General features: G+C 38.2%; 2 protein-coding genes across 2 annotated transcripts in view; both read right to left on the reverse strand.

Annotated features, from left to right (window-relative positions):
- Positions 1-10342, reverse strand: part of MCCC2 (methylcrotonyl-CoA carboxylase subunit 2) — a 37165-nt gene extending 26823 nt beyond the window's left edge. The window contains exons 1-6 of the mRNA XM_054283200.1: positions 10209-10342; positions 6822-6888; positions 3535-3619; positions 3171-3272; positions 2452-2579; positions 65-177 (exon numbers count right to left, since the gene is read on the reverse strand). Of these exons, the coding sequence (XP_054139175.1) occupies positions 65-177; positions 2452-2579; positions 3171-3272; positions 3535-3619; positions 6822-6888; positions 10209-10340 (627 nt within the window). The 5' untranslated portion in view covers positions 10341-10342. The remainder of the gene's footprint in view (positions 1-64; positions 178-2451; positions 2580-3170; positions 3273-3534; positions 3620-6821; positions 6889-10208) is intronic.
- Positions 10343-10966: 624 nt separating this feature from the next.
- Positions 10967-20641, reverse strand: part of BDP1 (B double prime 1, subunit of RNA polymerase III transcription initiation factor IIIB) — a 52587-nt gene continuing 42912 nt past the window's right edge. Inside the window, exons 37-42 of the mRNA XM_054288925.1 lie at positions 19773-19962; positions 18572-18779; positions 17617-17659; positions 16465-16759; positions 14967-15201; positions 10967-14603 (exon numbers count right to left, since the gene is read on the reverse strand). Of these exons, the coding sequence (XP_054144900.1) occupies positions 14475-14603; positions 14967-15201; positions 16465-16759; positions 17617-17659; positions 18572-18779; positions 19773-19962 (1100 nt within the window). The 3' untranslated portion in view covers positions 10967-14474. The remainder of the gene's footprint in view (positions 14604-14966; positions 15202-16464; positions 16760-17616; positions 17660-18571; positions 18780-19772; positions 19963-20641) is intronic.

Raw genomic sequence — 20641 nt, forward strand, 5'->3', positions numbered from 1 at the left:
AGAGGTAATGGCAGCAGACATAAAAACTATTTAGTACATTAATTCTTAGATAAAAGCAAATTACCTGTGGAATTCCTTGTGAGGACATGACTGCTTGATTATAGAAAATACGGCCAAAATGATCTCGATCTGGAAATACTTCTGCTTGCCGTGGTAAATTTGCTCCTCCTGAATCAACTAGAATGAATCGAATTATATTAGCATGTTTTGAACAGCGTTACATACTTGTTGGTACAGCATCTGCATGTTACCTAAACTATACAGCAGTTACTATCACTGTGTATATATTTCCATGAATGTAGGTATAATAGCACATTCTTTTTGGAAAAATAAAGAAGAAAAACAGTAAACAGCTCTCTCCAAAATAACATCCATCCCAATAATTTTCATGGAAAATAAACTCAGACACACTTAAAGATGCAACCATACCTCCTTGAATAAACTCATCTTGCTGCAAACTAAGAACACTATTAATGTACAATTTTAACTCAACTATTCTATTACAATTCTGTCACAAGCTGCAGAAAAAGGCAGAGCTAATCACCACTGAGTTCAAAAGGTGCTGCCTCTGTTCTTTCATAGCTTGATTAAACTTCACAACAAAGACATTAAACTAACTTTAAGATCATTCATTTACTATGTGCCCTTGCCTCAGGATGCACCCTCCTGCTCACAGGTCTCCAACAGCAGCTACCTCTCTGCTCCCAATTAATGAAAATACAACCTGTCACGAGAGGTATCCAAAGAAGGACAGAAGACTATGAAGAAATGCACATGGAGATAAAGCATCTCTGAGAATTCTGGCTCCTGGCAATTAATTTTTATGTACAACCACCAGTCTGTATGCATACTCTCATCCTACATGACTGCAGCCAAAACAAAATGTCCACACCAGTGACTGACTCAGTGACAAATGGCACCAGATGTCCACATGAGAATTAGCACCTAGGCAGCTGTTATCACTGGTGGAAAAGGCAGTTCAAACAACATGAAAATTACACAGGCAGCACAGTGCTGACTGACTACAAAGCACTCCCTCTTATCACATTGTTCAAATCAACTGGAATAAGCCCAGGTACAGAAACTGCAAGGCTAAAGTAACTCACCAGATATGAATGACATTGTTCATTCATGGATTATACCTCTCAAGACGGAATAAAACCCCTAAACTTTTCTTTCAAAGGCATAGCTGTGTCCTACAGTTCCCCATTCCAAAAGATCTTAAAAGAGTAGAATCACCCACAATTGCTCACTGATACTCACTAAAAAAGACTTCTTTGAACAGACAGAATTTGCTCGTAACTCAGATGAAAAAAATGGTAAGAGCTGTTTCGCAAACAGCAAAGCTAAGTTTCTTCTGTTTTTTTAAAAACTAAAATCAAATTTAGTCCTCTCCTTCCCTTCAGGACTCTTTCTATAGCAATCCCACAAAATCTACACCCACATTGTCCCTGTATCCATCTTACCAAGTTTCAAGTTCCCACTTCTCCTAATCCTTCTACTGGTGTTATTCACATGTTTGACTTATCAGCAGGGCAAGAGACTTCAAACACTTGGGCTGGCCAGAACCTGTATTTATGCTGACTATTTAACTAGTGCAAGCATCCAGACTGGCAAACAGCTGATATTTAAGTTGCTAAACTAAGCTGAACAGACAAGGAATAACCTGCCCTACTTTTTAAAATGGAGTAGAAGGTCTTTCTCCTCTGATGCTGACATACACAAAACCCACAGGAATACACACTTTCTTACAACTCTCTATCGAAGCTGACTGAAACTGGCTAATAGGTTCAGAAGTCATTAGACTGGGAATTCAGGCTGAAAGGAAGACATTGACAGAAACCTCTTGTATTTGTATAAAACCATATAAGAAAACACTATCAGTAATACATTACAGATATCTGTCACTCTGTTCATCTTTTATAATAAAAGCATATGTAAGTAAAACTTACATGAAGATCTGGCTAAATACTGATCTAATAAGCTAAACTCAAAATGTAAAATAAAATAGAATTAAATATCTGCTTCAAAAAAATTCATCCCAAATCCTAAAAATGTATTAATCCAAAATATTTTTGACAATTTTATCACTCTTATTATTTTTATTTCCTTGGGATGTTTTCTCATACAGATACAGTTAAAAAAAAGTACATTCTGGTGGAGGATGTAATTTGAATTGACTGCACGAGTCCACAGGAAGTGTTGCTTATCCATGACAGAAAGAAGTGATACAGTGTTAACAGCTGCATCTGTATTTTATGAACCAAGCCCTATAGCAGGAGTGTACACACCCCCCTGTTAAGCTGTGCCAATCCTCTGTAAAGATAATATAGTATGGATGAAAATACGTTTGAATAGGTGTGCTTCAAACACACTGCTGGTTAGTCAGATCTGCAGACACATCAGCTGCCCTTAACACTGGACCTTGGCTATTTCTGCAATGGGACTTACCCAAATAAAGGCAAGGGAGATGATTTTGCATTGCAATTTCTTGAGCACGTAAATGTTTTTTAACTGTGATGGGATAATAGGTACCACCTTTGACAGTTGCATCATTAGCAACAATCAAGCATTCCGTCCTAAAAATAAAAAAAAGTTTATGAGAGAGAAAAGTATTTCTAATGAGTAAATATGTATGTCAGTTAAGAAATGCAACATGTCAAGGACTCTTGAAGCCTTGATGCTCTAAGAGAGCTCTTCTCACCTGCCTTCACTCAAGGGCACATTGTAACAGCAGCCTCAGCACTATAATGCCCTGTTCCATTATTTTAGGGAGTAAAATAATCCTGCATAGCACCATAATTAACTTCAAGAACAGTCTTGGAGGTACTTTAAGTAAGCAAAACTAATTTTTAGGCTAAAATACCATGCTATTTTTTTAAAGCTTTCCAAATGCACTCATCTCTTTCCTTCATTGGACATCTGAAACTTCATGTATGTTTTGTTTAGTTAGTGGGATACACTAAAAATCTCCAACAAACAGAAAACAAAATAGAATACCTCACTTCCTTTTAGCTATGGCCAAACAAATTGAGATACTGATTTTGTTGATTTTTGAGTGTCTGAAACAAAACGTTAAAAACACTAACAGCCTAATACTGGAAATTGAATAAAATGATACCTTCCTCCTTTTCATATCATAAGTAATGTAGATGACTGGAATCTCTCACCCAGATACTCGTCCAATGCCCGTGATAATGCCTCCTGCAGGTACCTCTTCATTACCATACAACTGGTAACCAGCAAACTGGGAGAACTCCAAAAATGGAGACCTGAATAATGACAAATGAAATAAAATGGTAAAATACTACTAGTTCAATCTGCCATTGAATCTTACTTTAAAGGTTAAATCTTTAAAGATTTTTTTCAAAGGAGATCAGTATTTCAAAGAACATTTCTGTAAAATTACAATAATGTTATTTAGTGTTCATCATGTTAGTGTTTATGGAAGCTAAAGAGGAAAGAAGCCTGTTGCAATATTTACCTGCAAGAGACAACCTGAAATGTTTAAGAAAAGAAAAAGGAAGCACCTACCCAGGATCAATAAGCTTGTCAATTCTTTCTCTGGGTAACAGCTTTCCTCTTGATGTATGAAGCTTACGAGCTTTTTCTCCACCTCCTGTGATACAACAGTAAATTGTCACATTTTCTATGGACGTAGATAAGATAAATCGTCAGTTATATTAAAACTTTGAATGGAAATGCTGATGAGTTCCAGTTTTTGAAGTATGAACCTTAATAATAAATAATAGTTTCTACTTCAAACAGATTTAAGGTATTGATAAAAAGGCTTGTTTTTTAGAACCTATTTATTTCCACCTCATTTTTTACAGTTAGTCTTGAGGCAAAGATTTTAATAAACATAGTTGTCTGAAACTTTCCCCCACTGCTTGGCAATAAACACAAGCGCAGAAAACAAAAATATGTAGAAAGCACATCAGTTGAACTACAGGAAATACTAATCCCTAGAACTCATTCATAATAGCCACACTGAATGCATTCTTGAATGACCCAGCACCATCTAGATTAATTTCCTTAGACCATGCCAAAACTGTAGGCAGAATTCAGACATACAGCATTTAATATCAAGTTTATATTTGTTTCATTTCAACTCTTCACTAGAGGTCATCCTAAATCTTTTGCTCTCTAGAGCTTTGTGTCATTCAATACTTCAAGATTTGTTGACACACCTCAGCCTCTTTGTAACAACTTACACAAACATTGTCTCTCAGTGTAGACAGATCACTGATCCGCCTCATCACTCTAAAATTGTCTCCCTGTCCAAAATGAAGATGTTATGTTTTGCTGACATTTCTCCTGAGACTCCAGGATTTCTCTGTCAGCTACACATAACTGAAACAGAGATTCTAAGCCTCCCTTGAAGTCCTTTTCCCCACCTCCTTCCTTGATCACCACACACATAATTTCCTACCTGTCAGGCATGCCAGAAAGCCCACAATTTATTTTCAGTTCAGCCAGTTCATTAGATCTATATATCCAGCCTAAGTCTAAATCTTGTAAATTCTTTCTGTACAAGTTTCTTAAAAAACGACCTCTCATATCCACCCACAGAGATACTACTCTCATCCATGTTCTCAACATCTCACTACATCATAACTACACTATCTCACACCTCTGAAGTCTTTCATTTACACTGTGTGACGCTGCAAAAATAACTTCCATCTGAGACTTTTGTCATCTCGGCACATCACACATGCTTGCTTCCAGTAGCCATTCTATTGAACATTCCTCTTCCAACATCAAGACACTCCACCCTGCACTAACCTCCATCCTGAGAAGTAGTGTCCTTAACAATGAAACACACTTGGAAGCATTTAAGTTGAAACCTCTTCCTAATTTCTTCTTTACAACAATGCCTACGCCTCTGTAACTGCTGATGTCCTATGATCAGTCATGGAAATTAAAGATATCTCACCTGCTTCTTGTGCTTCCTGTCAGAAAACCACCTGTGGTAAAGGGGCAGGGACCACTTCCTATTGCACAGCTGGGGATTACTCAGTAGAGTGGGATATGGATTCAGAAAAGCCCTACACACTGAGTAACAGCTAACAAATGAAGCATTCATTGCAAAGACCTCAAATAAGAACTCATCCTCTGACAGCTTTTACAGCGAAATCTAAAGATGCTGCACATATACTTCGGAAGCATTCAACATAGGTACCTAATTTTTCTTATATACTTAAATGATATGTAAAGCAATTTCAATCAATGTCACTCTAACATTCTGGTAGAGGTTGCTCAGATGAAGGAAAGATGAACACTATGGTCTTGTCCTGTCATTGTGTAACAGGCAAACAAGCAGCAAGGAAGAAGGTCATAACCATTAGTTTATGAGGCACACATCATTAGTTCATTAATTGCTGAACAGTCTCTACACCCATAAAAGACAGAGGCAGCCCATGGGTTTTAACATGTCCTCAGGAAACCCTGGATCCCTGTTTCACAGCAAGAAAGAAAAAGCATTGAGCACAAAAACTTAACTGTGCTCCATTCCAAAGTTGCAAAAGAAATTGCGTTATATAAGAAAGAGTGTATGAAATGACAAAACCAGTATAATGATAGGGCACAATTAAAGCTACATGCTCAGCCTCTAGCAGCATAATTAGGCATTTATTAAATGTTTTCATTTTATTGTTTCCATTAATTATAGTCAACTGCAATTCATTCAGGCAGCCTTACAAGTCAAAAAGAAGAAACACAGATTTTGATCTTTTAAACTACTACCGACCTGCTTTCTCCTTGCCAGCTCAACTACAGCTAGAAACTTGGAAAAGATCAACCAATAAAAGGAGGACAATAGAGAATTCCCATCCTTTATTGGATGCATGGGGAGTTATAGTGACAGAGGATGAGGAAAAGGCAGAGGTACTTAATACCTGCTTTGATTCAGTCTTTAACAGGATATCAACCCGCTGAGTTGGAAGACAGGGAGCAAAGGGAAGGGAGCAAACTGAAGCTCCTTTAATCCAAGGAGAACTGGCAGTGACCTGCAACACTACTTAAACACACACAAGTTTATGGGGGCAAATGTGATCCACCCAAGGGTACTGAGGGAGCTGGTGGAGTCACTGAGTAATTTTCAATTATTTGCCAGCAGGTGTGGCTAAAGAGGAAGGTCCCAGGTGACCAGAAGTTAGTCTAGACACCCACTGCCAGCAAGGGCTGGAGAGACAATCCAGGGAACTGTCAGTCTGACACTGGTGCCAGGGGAACAAATGGAACAAATCACATTGAGGGCCATTATGCAGCACACACAGGACAACCAGGGGATCAGGCCCAGCCAGCACAGGTTTAGGGAAGGCAGGCCCTGGCTGACCAACCTGATCTCCTTCTATAACAGGATGACCCACTTAGTGGATGAGGGAGGCGGTGGATGTTGTCTCTGTGAACTTTGGCAAAGCCTTTGACACCATTTCCCACAGCTTTCTCCTGGAGAAACTGGCTGTTCATGGCTTGGATTGGTGCACTCTTGGCTGGGTAAAAGGCCCTGTCTGGACAGCTGGGCCCTGTCTCTGGCTGGAGTTACATCCAGCTCGTGTAACTAGTGGGGTTCCCCAGGGCTTGGTTTGGGATCCAGTCCTGTTTAATAAGTTTAACAACAATGTGGACAGAGGATTGAGTGAATCCTCAGTAATTTCCCAGATGATACCAGGCTGGATGGGAGTGTTGACCTGCTGCAGGGCAGGAAGGCTCTGCAGTGGGATCTGGGCAGGCTGGATCAATAGGCAAGGCCAACTCTTTGAGGTTCAACAAGCCCAAGCACCGGGTTATTATTCTAAAATCTAGACCTTCATACTTACCTAACCTGATTTTTTCTGCTTGTTCTTGTAGCTCAGTTACCAGTGCCTTCATTCGTTCATAGTTCTCCTAAGTGGAGAGCAAAACAGAATTTTAAATTCAACCCAGGGTGACTATATTTAATTTTTTAATAAACAAACATAAGAAGTACAAGACTAATTTCTCTTCCAAATCTAATTTTCCCTTACTAAATACTGTCTCTGTATTGTCTTTAAAGTAGTAACATTTCTACCCTAGAACTAGCCTCTCTCAAGCATCCCAAAGCATTTAATCAAAATGTTATACAATAAAATCTTATTGTGTTAGGATAGGAAAAGACTAGTTCTGAAATTAATAAACTAAAATAAACTAGTTACTATAGAGTTGAAGTGCTGTTTCTTAGATTTTGTTTATCTTTGGCATAGGTTTGTTTGCATTTTGAATCTAACTTTGTAAAAACCACAGATTTGAATTAAGTGTCCTTATTACTTGTACCAAAGGATGAATGACCTAGATCAAATAGATTTTGGTAAACACTTTTTAGATTCTTGTTGTCTAGGTTGAAAAACAAGATAAAACAAAAGTTGGTTTTGCTTTGTTTTGTCTTGGTTTGGTTGTGTTTGGTTTTTTGTTTTTTTTTTTAAGCTGTTGTTCTTGCTATCATACTTCTAGAAAAACAAAGATTCAAAATCTGAATATGAGTGAATCAGTACTGAGCTCACCATTTTCATTCAAATTATCCAAAACTCCATGTGCACATTACAGCAAGGTGGGATTTTTTTACAGTTTCTTAGGAATTTGAAGGTATTAGTCAAGCTTAATTTGTTAGGGTTTTTTTGCCAACACATTAAGAACTTTACTACCTTTTTGAAAAATGCAACTGCAATAAAAGAACATGCTGCACAAAAACATCTGATTGCCTTGTCTAATTCTCATTTATATGATGTTTGAGCCTACTTTCACAGAAAAAAAACCAGCTGGTAAATCCATGTTAACTCTCTATAACTCTCATATATACTTGAACACACACACTTATAGTTTCCTTTAGGAAGATGCTGCAAATGTTGCAGTTGAGTTTGTTCACTTAGGCATTGAAAGGTAAAGAAACAAAGCAGAAATAAAATAAAAACATGAACAGATTCAGCTCACATTTGAAGTGCTTTGACTGTAGAGTGACATTCAAAACAACATTATTTTTCTGCCTTTGTAATTGCCACAAATAGATTAAACAGACTCTCTTGAAAGGTAAAAATGTATCTTGTAATTCCATACTTTTAGAAATCTGGAGTTGTCACAACACCCAATATTACTTTACATCAGTGTTCAGCTTGTCCACCTGGGTCATTTTGCACCTTTACACACCAAAAATTTTTCCTGTTTCTCCTTGTTCAGTCTTTTTTCTCTAAACACATTCTCCTTTTGCACACAATACTGTGCTTAGAAACTCACCTTTAACATAGGAAAAAACCAAAAAAAGCAGGAAAAATGGCAGAGGATGTTAACAGAGGAACAGTAATCACAGTCATAACCTTTCTCATTAGATTTTGACTCACTGTAGCTAGTTTAGCTACTCTACCTGAAAACTGCGAAAGGACTTTTTAGATAAACTGTAAAAAATACTGCGCAAAACCATCAGAGTTGCTTAAACTCATCCAACTTCTATCACAATCTTTCATGCCTTAAACCAGAATAGAACACCATTATACTTTACCAAAGAGAAATAAGGATGTATTAAAATAATTCTGAATACACACAGAAAAGACTACTCTCAGAAATAAACATGCTAGTTTTACCATGTATTTGTGAGCTTTTCATTATGGTCATTAAATAATGAAAAAAAGGTCAGTGAACTGGCATCAAGTTCTTTCTGGAAAGTGGTCCTTGCACCAGCACACTGAGTGAAATTCTGTTGTTAATATGAGGATTTCTACAAATTTCAATGCAAAATTAAGAGGCAAACTCTAAACACGAATCCAACAGTGACTGCACAAGCTACATGAATTATTGCTACATCACCACAGTGCATGTAAGAGCTAGTGCCTGGAACCTTCAAAGAGACTTTGTTTCATTTTCCAGAATTTAGACTCACTCACCTTTAAATTACATTACTGCCTATCTGGTTCAAGGGGCAGTTTGCATCATCAAGGCCAGCCTGTCTAGTTGAATTCACAGCCAGAAAGGTAAACAGCAGCCAAGGAAGGCAAGACCCTCATCACCTATCATAATGTCTTCTTGTGTTTGTGCTGTTATTCCTTGTATTACTTTTTTTTCAGGTGGTGAAGTGCCTCTTTGTGTTTGTAAAGCAGTGCTTGCACTTGAGCGTGTTCCATAAATTATTTCTACCAAATACTAACACTATCAGCTATTTTACCAAGCCTTGCTTCTCTTTTGAGGTTGAAAGGAACCCAGACATAAGGGCAAATCAGGGGGCAGCTCAGATAAGTGAACACCTTTATTAAAATACTATCATTTTTTGGTACACAAAATATGAATATGTGCACATATATAGACACACTTCACATACACAAGCTTTGTATGTATATACATATATATATATATATATGCATATGGACAAATTCTGACATTACAGAGAAGCTTCAGCCACCTAATTTCTGTCCCAAATTTAGTTTCTGCAAAACAAAGCACAGAACCAAACACAGAACCAATGGACCTATCTCATTAAGAGTACATGCTGTTTCTTCACACAGTTTTGTATTTTACATGAACAAATACGAAAACAAACACATGCCCTCCTATCAGCCTCGATTCATACCTAAAGCCATGTTTTTCTCAGACTAACTGTAAACACGATTTTTGAATATGATGGCGTTAATAATGCCCCATTAAAAATAAATGTATTTATACCAGAGGGAAGTACTGCTCTCTTCGTAAAGACAACTGGAATTACACCTAGCTCTCCTCCTCAAAAGATGATGCTTTTGGATGCAAGTCCATGGCTCTGTACAGCTATTTCAGCTGTTTTCAACTCGGGAATCAATTTGTAAACACAAAAACATGCAACTTTGAAATCATCAGACTCCATCTTCCACTGTCTACAAACCCTGCCTCCACCTCACTAGCACAGTATCGATCAGCCTGAAACGCAGCAAGAGCTGGCATCCCCATTTAAAAGGGCAAAAATATTCATGAGCCAGACGACTGCACTAACCCGCCTTTTTTTCACACGGTATGCGTGAGCTCGGCCCGCAGAAGCTGACAGGCCTGGGCGCTCGGGGCGCGGCGCTGCCCCCGCTGCTCCGCAGGGCGGCACCGGGGCCGGGGCCGGGACCGTGCGCGGACACGTGCCCGCCACGTCCCTCACGCCCCGGCCGCAACGACTCCTCCACGGCATTGCTGCGGCCCGCCCCGCCCCGCGGCCCGCCCGGGCCCTGCAACCCCCGCCGCCCTACCTGGTAGAGCGCGGAGCTTGCGTCAGGGGGCGACCCCACGGCCGCCACAGCGTCGCCGCGGTACCCGCGGGCAAGCAGCGGGCGCAGCAGCCCAAGGCAGCGGCCCGAGAGCCGCGGGGCACCCAGCAGCATGGCCGGGCTGGGCCAGGCCGGGCCGAGCAAGCCGGGCCGAGCAAGCCGAGCCGAGGCAGACGTCCCAGGCCGCCGCCGCCGCCACTCCCCCCGGCGCAGCCAATGGGCACAGCGGGGCCGGCCCGGCCGCGGAATCCCAGCCCAGGCCCCTGGACAAACTAATGCTGTAGAACACCCTTTGGAAGAGGTGTGTTGGGACGCGCACACGTGAAAACTGTTTTCACGCACAGGCTAGGAAAGCCCTTGCCCTTCTTAGAAACTTGTCGTACAGTAATAGGGATAATCTTTTTAAAATCCAACCATCTTTGTCCGAGTTTCTCCCTTCTGTGAAAACTTTGCTATTCTTCAGTATTCCAGTTTTATTTCAAGTCAAGGCCCTTATCTTTAGAGAAAGGTAACAGCAGGGAGTCTGATACCAAGTAAATTAAGCTCTACTCTTAAAACAAAACCAGGGAACAACGACGATCCTCCTCCTGAACCATGCTCAGCCTGTTACTAGCAGGTCTGTGCGCACCCCAATGGTGCAGCCCAAACTTCAGCTTTTCCTTTAGTTCACACTTATTAGCTTTGTGGACTTCTAAGTATTTAAAAACTGCATTTGAAACTTAGATAAACAGCAACACAGGTAAAAGAAAATAATTTATTCACATAATTTACATAAAGAATAGGACTACTTCCTTTGACACAGAAAGCTTGTATGTGATGATACAAGGCGTTAGACAACTCTAAGCAAAACAGTTTTATGCCACATCTTTGTAAAAATGCTACACATACATATTGAGATTTCAATGGTATCTTCTTACATCCTTCATCATTATAAAACTTCCATACACAAAACACAAAATTCTCTTATTTCTATTCAAATTAAATTTGTTCTTAAAAAAAAAATTCTCTATCAAAGTGCATGTTATTTGCTGCAAGAAAAAAGAAAGCATAGCCCCAATTAACAATGCAGATAAGGCACCATAAATCTTAGTAATGAAGTAGTTGATTTTTTCCCCCTTATAACATGAATGCAAGCTAAAATGTATGCAACTGAATATAGAATGATTATCCCCTCAGAACTCACTCAAAAGGTACTCACAGCAATTATTTCATAGCCACTCCCCCAAGAATCTATTTTTAGGCTCTATGAGTGCAATTGATATAAACATGCCAGACATATCAGGAAGTAAACACTTGCATACTTAATATCTACAAGATATACAATACATAGAGTTACATGTATACATGAATCTCTTTCATAATGTTTACAGTAGAACAAAACTTAGATAAACATTTCAAGTTAAACGGATTAGGCAAAGCACAAGATACCATCTGAACAGAAACTGTGGTTGTATTTTTGAGGGTTTTTTGGGGGGTGAAGTGGGTTGATCAGATGCTTTCAAGTAAGTTACTCTACACTGAGACCACTAGTCCCTTTTCCATCACCTCAAGGAATACTGCTGCTAGTGACATTTCACTGGCAGAGCTAATATACCAATTTGCAGTAACATTAGCTTTCTTCTGTATTTCTCCTCTTTGACAATAGTTTAAAGGTTCCTTCAGAAGCTTTGCCAACAACTTCTGAAAAGAAAAACATTCTCAAACTTCATTGACTATTTCAAAATTAACTACATATTTGTATTATTTACCTGCCAGTAAAGGATTACCCAGTCCAAACCTGATGATAGGTTTCTTGAGAGCATTAACAACACCACTTAAACATCAGTTTAACCTTCATAATAAATTGCTTTGAAAAAGTACCTGCAAGTATTAATTAATGGGAAAAATTTTAAGACTACTCAAGCTACTACTGCAAGCAGGAGTTTCAGACTAAATATTGACTCTTTCAGCAACCAGAGTGCATAAACCTAATTACCTCACCCAGACAAATTTCTTGATGAGGTAAATAAAAACTTAAACTAAAATCTAAAGCTAAATCAGAATTTTATGACAAGTTACAGTACAAGCAGACATGCACATAAGAAAACCCTTTTAATTCAAGTGCTTCAAAGCAGCAAATCCTCAAAAGTGACATTATATAATCATGGTTTAATCCAATCTCTTTGTGCTACTTTGCACAACGGAAACTGAGGAAGTCAGTAAATATACAAACAACTACACATAAAAATAGGGAGAAGAAATTGTATCTATAGCTTTGTTTTCCAATTTAGAAGAAAATTAGCATTTATACTAGGAAACATCAATCTCCTCCTGCAAGTGATAAAAAAGGTTGCAAACATTAACCTTTTGTTATCATCTTTTAGTAAATTGCATTTTTAAGTTTTCAACAAATTTTTAAGGAACCAATCCTACTGGGCTTTTCATGCTACAATCTTTTAAACTATGTGGTTAAAAAACTCTTACAAAAATGTGTAATTTGGAGATTCAAACAAAAGCACCTGAAGTGCTTGACATATGTATGTATGTATTTACTACATCACTTCCAGTATTTGCCTTCTGATCTTCAGATATTACATTATACCCAAAAGGTTAATTCCTCCTTCTAATGTAACATACTTCACAAAAAGAAGTAAAGAACTTGAATAGTCAGTACTAAGAAGCTTTAGCATTAAAATGGAAAAGGATACTTGTTGCGAGATTAAACATTATTTCATTGCACTTTTCTGTAGTATAGTCATGCACTCACTATCAGTGTCTAAACAAGTGAAACCATAAGCTGGCAGTCAGTAAGTAGTCTGGTGCTATGACATCATTGTAGTGGTTTAGACTATGTCAGCATTTTGAAAGTTCCTGGGTTGCTTCAGAAAGAATCCACTTCATCTTCACAGCACTAATTAACGTGTCCTAGGGTGACTTTATGATGCTTGTATCCCAAATCATCTGTTCTGTTTATGCTGGATATTAAGTTTTGCACCTTTAAGACTGGTTCCGAGAGCAAAGGGGAAGAGAAGAAGTGCAGAGCTTGTTATCAGAAGCTGCACTTGCTCCTCTGCATTCTCTCTCGCAGACTGTGTTGCCTCCAGAACAGACGGATGGCAGGTGAGAGCTTTCCTTTGTTTTTAGTTAGGTTTTAGCTAGCTGAGGCAGAGAAGTTCCCTGGACTGTGGCTTTTCTTTTTTTTGGGAACTGATCAGCCTTCTTCTGGACTGAAAACCCAGAAAAACATGGGCACCTCACACCTGTGGCCCACTGAAGCCCAGGACACAGCATTTTCCAGCACAGGAGGAACTGGTAATAGACTGAGTGAGCTGAGTTACACTCCAAGGAAAGGACTTTCTTAATTTGCCATCTCTTCAGAACAGCAACAGGTGTTATTATTTAGTATTGTTCATTTTTTTATGCTTGTGAATACTTTGCTTGTTAAATAAACAGGATTTTTTCCACTTTTCTCCAAGAAAATCTTTCCAAACCAGTTGGGGAAGGGGCCACTTGAATCTGCTTTCTAGAGGGACCCCTCTGAAAATTTCCTCTCAAATTTGCCCTAAACCAGGACAAATACATTTTTTTTAGTGCCCAACATGTGGTTTGAGAAAGGGAAAAATCCTGTACTGATTGCATTTTGGTTCTACTTACTCTGCATTGAGATAAAGCAGTCAGTAGCCATGTTGATTGAATTCATCTCTCTCTGGATGGAGGCCTTCACCTGTCTCTGGTCCCTAGGCTGTTTTAAGGGTTTAATACCTTTCTGGTCCCTAGGCATACTTTCTTATCTGGAGATAGATCCAGTATTGTGCCTAACACGTAGCTTTTACAGTGAAGGGGCACAGATTTGAGTTGCTATTGTGCTGGGCTCAGTGATAATAGTTTACAGGGAGTTTCCAAAGGTAGAGGAGCTTGTTCAAGACGTTTGGTTTATGGTTTCTTTGTCCGACCCCGCATCCCAGTTCCAGTCGCATGTTTTGGGGTTTATTAGTAATCGCACCCAGTTTGTTAAAGGAGCAGCAGGAGATGAGGCTTTTCAGCCTTTGCTTTCCATCTTCCGCTTTGAATCTGTTACATCACTTTCGGAGAATGTTCAGTTTCCCCTGAATGTTAAAGAGATCACTTTCCTGATATTTTATCTGCTACTGTTATTACTGGCTGACAATAAGTGTGGCATAATGAATATCAGAATGAATTGTAACTTTTAAAATACTCTTTTCTTGCTGCAGTATATTCTGTGATCCTAGGTTTTTATGAAACCCTTTGCTATTCTGAATCATCCACTTCCATAAAGATGTCACTGAAAAAGTACTCAGAGATTTTGGTTGGTTCTCCTTCCTTCTCTTGATCTTTAGCACAGAGAGGGGGCTTCTCAGGTGAGTTGTTACTTGGAACCTGATAAAACAAGAAAAGGTTGCTCTTAACAGTCTTCATCAGTGTGTATGTGTAAATATATTTACATATATATGCACATGATCTATTTGTAAGGGTATTTTATTTATGTAGGAAGTTTTGACCAAAGGGGGAAAAAATCAGAGTTTACTGAAAATGAGAAATAAATAGATATCCATGCAGACAAAAATCACCTTAGTTCCCCTGCAAGTTTCCTAAACATGCACAAGTCAGAATCTTGTCAACTGGAACAGATACTGGACTCAAAACATGAATGCTACACACCCATCTACTCACTCCTGAAACAACTAATTCTCTGTTCTTCACACCTCAGAAATGCATGGTTATTCAAAAGTAAACTCATACCGTAACTGTAGCATCAGCAGCTACATGTTCATGTTCTACAGATGATGAAGTAGAGGGAAAGGAACAAGATTCCCTCTCATCCTTAGTGGACGGAGTGGGTTTCTTTAGACTTCGTTTTGGAGTCACAATTCGTGGCTTTTGGATCTTCCCTCTATTCCCTTTGGTGTCTTCTGCAGATTCAGAATTACTTTTTTTGCAAATTAAAGATAAAAATCCCAATGGTTTTCGTCCACCCCTGTTCAAAACAAATATGGTCAGGATGTCATAGGATTGCTCGATAAAAGGAAGATGTATATAGCATTGCAGGAGTCCAGTTCTATACACAGGAAATAAACACACACCTACAGGACATATGAAAATTCTAAGGAAAAAAACCAAAAAGTCATTCTGAGAAAGGCTTTGGTATTACTGAATATTCTGGTACAAGAGTTTTTATGTCTAGTCACAGAGATTCTTGACAATTTTTAAGCCTGGGAACAGGAACCTATTATTTGCTGTTACTCCACAGCTCGTAACAAGCTACCAGACTTTCGGAGAGTGGCTCCAAGAAGGATGGAGGCACACTTCTGAAGAACAAACTGAAAATTCTGAGCATCCTTCATGTAATCAATGGAAAACCTGATCCCCAAGAATGGGGCTACCGCAGACTATCTGCTGCAGGATTTTAGCCTAATTACAGCAGTAAACCCAGACCAGTGAGCTTATGGAAGTCACAGCACTGAGCTTATGTGAGTCACACACAAAGCATTAACTTTTCATGTTGTTAAGAGATTACAAATTAGAGAAGTAAACTTTAAGGCAAGGATTCTGATGTTAATGCATCACTATCCAATTGCTGTGGATGTCCCAAATATAAATACATAATGTTGGTACTCACACAAGCATAATGAAAAAGTAAATGCCAGATTAGAAGAAGCCAGCGGAGCATCACAATCAAAATAATTAAGTACAGGAGCAACAGAGAACATGAACTCAAAACATTTAAATAAACAGTACAGAAAGGTATGTTTTAAAAATCAAGTCAACATATAGGTAAGAGGAATATCCTCTGAGCTGCCAAGACTGAAACTTCTTTGGGGAAATTACTTATGTCAGCGCTAAAAATTCAGTAACAAATCTTACTAGCAGGATGAACATCCAAACAAATGGATGGGTATACATGACACAACATGAGACTTAGCTATAGAAAAGAACAAATTATCTTAAGTTCCTATCACAGCCAATGGATGCCTGCCTGACAAAAGGCATCTATCATGTCTAAATATACACACACACAATATGTCAGTAGTGCCCTTCAGCTGATCTACTCATTTAATGAGTAAAATAATGCAAATTTCAAAGCAGACAGTTTGATGCTTTCTGATTTGCAGGAGATAATAGAAACTGTAACTCTTAGCCATGCTGGTCACAAACAATGGTACTGAAAAGATGTCAACATAGAAACATGATCTTTTTTTACAGAACAAGCTGACAAAACATTATTGGAATTACTCCATACCTGAGTAATGGAGTTTTTGAAGAGGATGCTGGGCTTCTAGTTTGCTCCAACTGTGCAGATTCATGCACATTCTCTTGCTTTCCTTGTCCACTTATTTCTGCTCTTCTGTTAGAGGTTAATCTAGACATAACATCCTCTTCCATTTCAGATGCTGCATTCTCAAGTGGTGCTTTCCCTAAGCTCTCCAAAGTCTCAAGCTGGCTTTTCTCAGCCAGTTGTGAGATAGACTCAGACACCAATACAGAAGTAAGTACTTTTTCCTTTGCTGAGGACTCTGTTTTTTGGAAAAGATTCCCTGTAAAAGAAGTTGAGGGTCAAAGACTTCCATGATAACACAAGAGCCCAAAAAATGCATTATATTAAAATGGTTTGAACCATTACAGCAGAAGGGCTGAATTTTTGTGTAGTTTTATTTGTCCATTTATTTGTATGAGTCACCACTATGAATTAAAAGTTCCTGGTCTACTTTTAAAGCCTTTAAGACCATATGGATGTTATAGGAAGAAGCTGGTAGAAGTTATAGCACACTCTTCCCCCTTCCCCCATCCTTTATTAGCATGCCACAGAACTCAGTCTAGTCACCTAGCCGTTTAACCTTCTACAGCTTCCCTCAGAGGTTTTTTTCAGAGCCAAAATTACAGCTCACCAAGCCCTTCACTGGCTCAGATCAATGAAGATTGCATTGTCAGCAGTTTTGCTTTTCCTCTGTTTCTTCAGAGGCTGACTGATCTCCTAAACAATTCTGTACTTTTTCAGTAAAAATGCAAAACAAAATAAAAACAAACTAATTTGGCATTGCATGCTTAAAACGCCAGTTAATACTTTTGATTATTTGTGCTCCTTAAACAGGTGGAAATATTTGCTTGAGAGACGATAACACATTTAGTCAAAAAAACCTCTCAAATTTCACTAATAAACTAGCTACAGCAATGCTTTTAAAACCATTATTAAATAACCAACATTTATGTAATTCGGTACACCTAGTTTATAACAGAAAGCATGGAATGGTGGTATTAGTGTAGTACCAGGAAAACTTGTTTCTACTATTGTGTTAAATGGCCTCAGAAAGAATTATTTAGCATGACAACCAGTACTAAGTTGTGATGTGTTTATATTCATTATACTTCGGTTTGCCAGTTTACATGTACATACCAGAAGTTACCACTGGCACATCTGGGGATTTAATTGAATAACCCTGTATTTAAAAGAGAGAAAAAAAAGAGTTTTTTAATTGCTCTTAATACAGAAAAGACAATGAAGTTGATAAACTCATATGACACATGCACAGTTCTAAGCACAGGACTGATACAGTAGGACAGTGCAGCATCATTCATCACTTAATGCATTTCCTAAGCAGGTTTTTCAAGGTGTTCTTATGACAAATTACTCAAGACAAGGATATTGAGATAAGAGATCAAAGAAGGAAGAAGATGGTTATCCATCCCTTCCTAGAAAGGCTCTCTGAATCACCTGGGGAATTACCACCCATTCCTACACCAAGGTACACTATACAATATTAGCCCACTTACAAAGATCAATGGTGGTTGCTGCCATAAGCTTGGTCATATTGTAAAAAAGCACAAAAGGATACTGGAAAGATAGTGGCTTGTTTTCACTGGCAACTTGCTTTTTAAACTAGTACCTGCTATGTTAAGAATCAATAGGAACATATCTATCTAACAGCTTCTTCATGTAACAGACACAATGCAGATTCAAAACATCGTTCAGTGCACCTAGACATCCTGCCAGTCATCCAATATACCTCCACAGTTTCCTCTCCTGCAATGCCATTGTCGTAAGGGTGATGCAGAATGAACCAAGTAAGACATATTACCAGTCTGTCTACTAGGAAGTCTAACTCAAAAACACCTGAGAGCCTACAGATTCTCAAAAAACCCTAATAATAAATAAACAAATACCCAAAACCTGTTGTAGATTTAAAAACTAAAAGCCATCTATAGGTGTTGATTTTCCTTTTAAATTGTATAGGCATATATAGTACATATTTAATCAAGTAACACCATTAAAAAATAAACATAATTAAAATGCTCTATTATGTGTTATGCATCTACCCCATGGATGAAAACTCACCAAATTATGATCTCACCTTGTAAGTGGTTTCCAGGCTATTTTCCACTGTAACAGTAGATGGAGTTTTCTTGGAAGGAGCATTCTCTTCAAGCTCAGCAGCCAACTGTTTTTGAGCTGTCTGCAACTTTGGAACAGGGTCTACTCCACTCTCTAGTTGTTTGGTTTCCATACTGCTGTTCAAAGGTCCAGCAACCTTACCAGCTGCAGTTGTCAAGGATCCAATACTGTTTATAGATATATAAAGTCATTATTGTGACAGTACTAGAAGCCAAAATTTACTTTGTATAAAGTTTCTGTATGGAAAAATACAGTATTATTTATCTGCACAGTTGAACCCCCACATGCTGTATGGTCTCAAAAGCATACAGACATATATAAGACATACAGAAAAGCAGCAGAGACTAGAAAATATGATAAAGCTGTAATTGCATCACATTCTAGTTATGATCTGAGGACTTTCCTTAGTACAGTATTAGGGTTTGTGGGTTTTTTACTACTTTGCAACAGTTCCATTTTTCATAATGTCTTTTTCCTTTGTTTTTTTTTTTTCCCCTCCCAAATGGACTAAGAGATTTACCTCAACAGTAATGTTGAACTAGAAATTTTGTTACACTGCATTCAGAGGTACTCTTTGTAAAAGAAATTCAAGCCCTTTTGGATTGTAGTAGACAAACCAGCTATTATTCTTTGGAGTAATTAATTGTGTTTTCACCTTGTCTGCCTTTTAAATAGTAAATTCAAGACAATAAGAATTTACATCTACTGTTTATCATGTTTTCCAGAAAACCATCTACATGAATAATCTGGACGAGCAATTAATAAACAGATACTCTACGAAACTGTTGAAGTAATGTAAAATGCAAACATGCTTAGATTTTTTCATTGCAATTGCTTTGCATTTTAAGTATCCATATTGCAAAGTAAAGCTCAAGATGGGCAAATGACTTCTACTAAAAAGGAAGAATTACTCTAAAGGGTAAATCGGAATTAAGATGACACCAAAATCTCAGCTAACTAAAACACTAAATTTAAAACACCTATAGAATCTTCCTCAAATCGAATTAGAGCCCTTTTTACTTTCTTAATTCTCTAGCCATCTGTCAAAATTACTTCCTCTTGCATTTCTTCTTTTGAAAGTTCTAATCTGTACTAGACAGTCAGAGAACAATCAAGGTACACAAAAACTGTTTCACTTTGATTAAAAAGAAAGCATTTACCTCTCCACTTCAGTCACAGTTGTTTCACTTGCATTTACAGGGCTGATAAGTATTGGGGCTGGTAGTACTGGTTCTGAAGTTTGTTCCACCATAGCAGATGCATCAAACTCTTTTGAGCCAGCTGGGATTTCCACCAATGTTAAAATGAATGTCTGTTCTTCCTCTGGACATCTATGATCATCATTCACTACTATAATTTTTTCAAAGAAATAAGTAACAAAAAAACTATTAATCAAATATGAAAATATGCTGTTCTCTTCATATCCTCCCTACACAGAGTACTGAAATTTTAGGCATTCATTTCTCCATGGAAAAAGACACTGGACATATTCTTGAGACAATAAGCTTCCTGACTTCCCTGATAAGATACACATCATCATCTCCTGGTGCTTATTCACTGCAGAGGAATCCTGATTACCATTTAGAATGAGGAATATTAAAAATGCCTGGTAATGATGAAGATTTTAAAAGGGTGTTCTAGCATTAAAGAGCAATCTGCAGTTTAATTAAACGTATGTCATGGTGGTCAAGTGCCCCTCTGTCTTTAATTGCAACTCTCAGGTATTAAGAATTACTTCTTTAAATGGCAGATGTCTACTATTTTGAAGGTAAGCACAGGATTTTTCCCCTCACTGCAGATTGGCAGAACAGGATCTGAGAAGCATAGTCTTGAATTTAAGAGGAAAAACAGAGATAATTTAATCAACAAACAGATATTAACAGAGAGTTGCCAGCTGCCATCCATTAGAATTTAAGGAACAAACATTTGTAAAGTTTTCAAAAGATGGAAAACAACAATGGTACTCCATTATTTAAGACAGCTCTCAATGAGGTAAAGCTGTTATTCCAACCTCAGCTTGCTTGGATTC

Source organism: Melozone crissalis, unplaced genomic scaffold (genome assembly GCF_028551555.1).
Source record: "Melozone crissalis strain CALT ecotype California unplaced genomic scaffold, PUWL_Pcris_2 ptg000005l_1, whole genome shotgun sequence".
NCBI classification, from domain to species: Eukaryota; Metazoa; Chordata; class Aves; order Passeriformes; family Passerellidae; genus Melozone; species Melozone crissalis.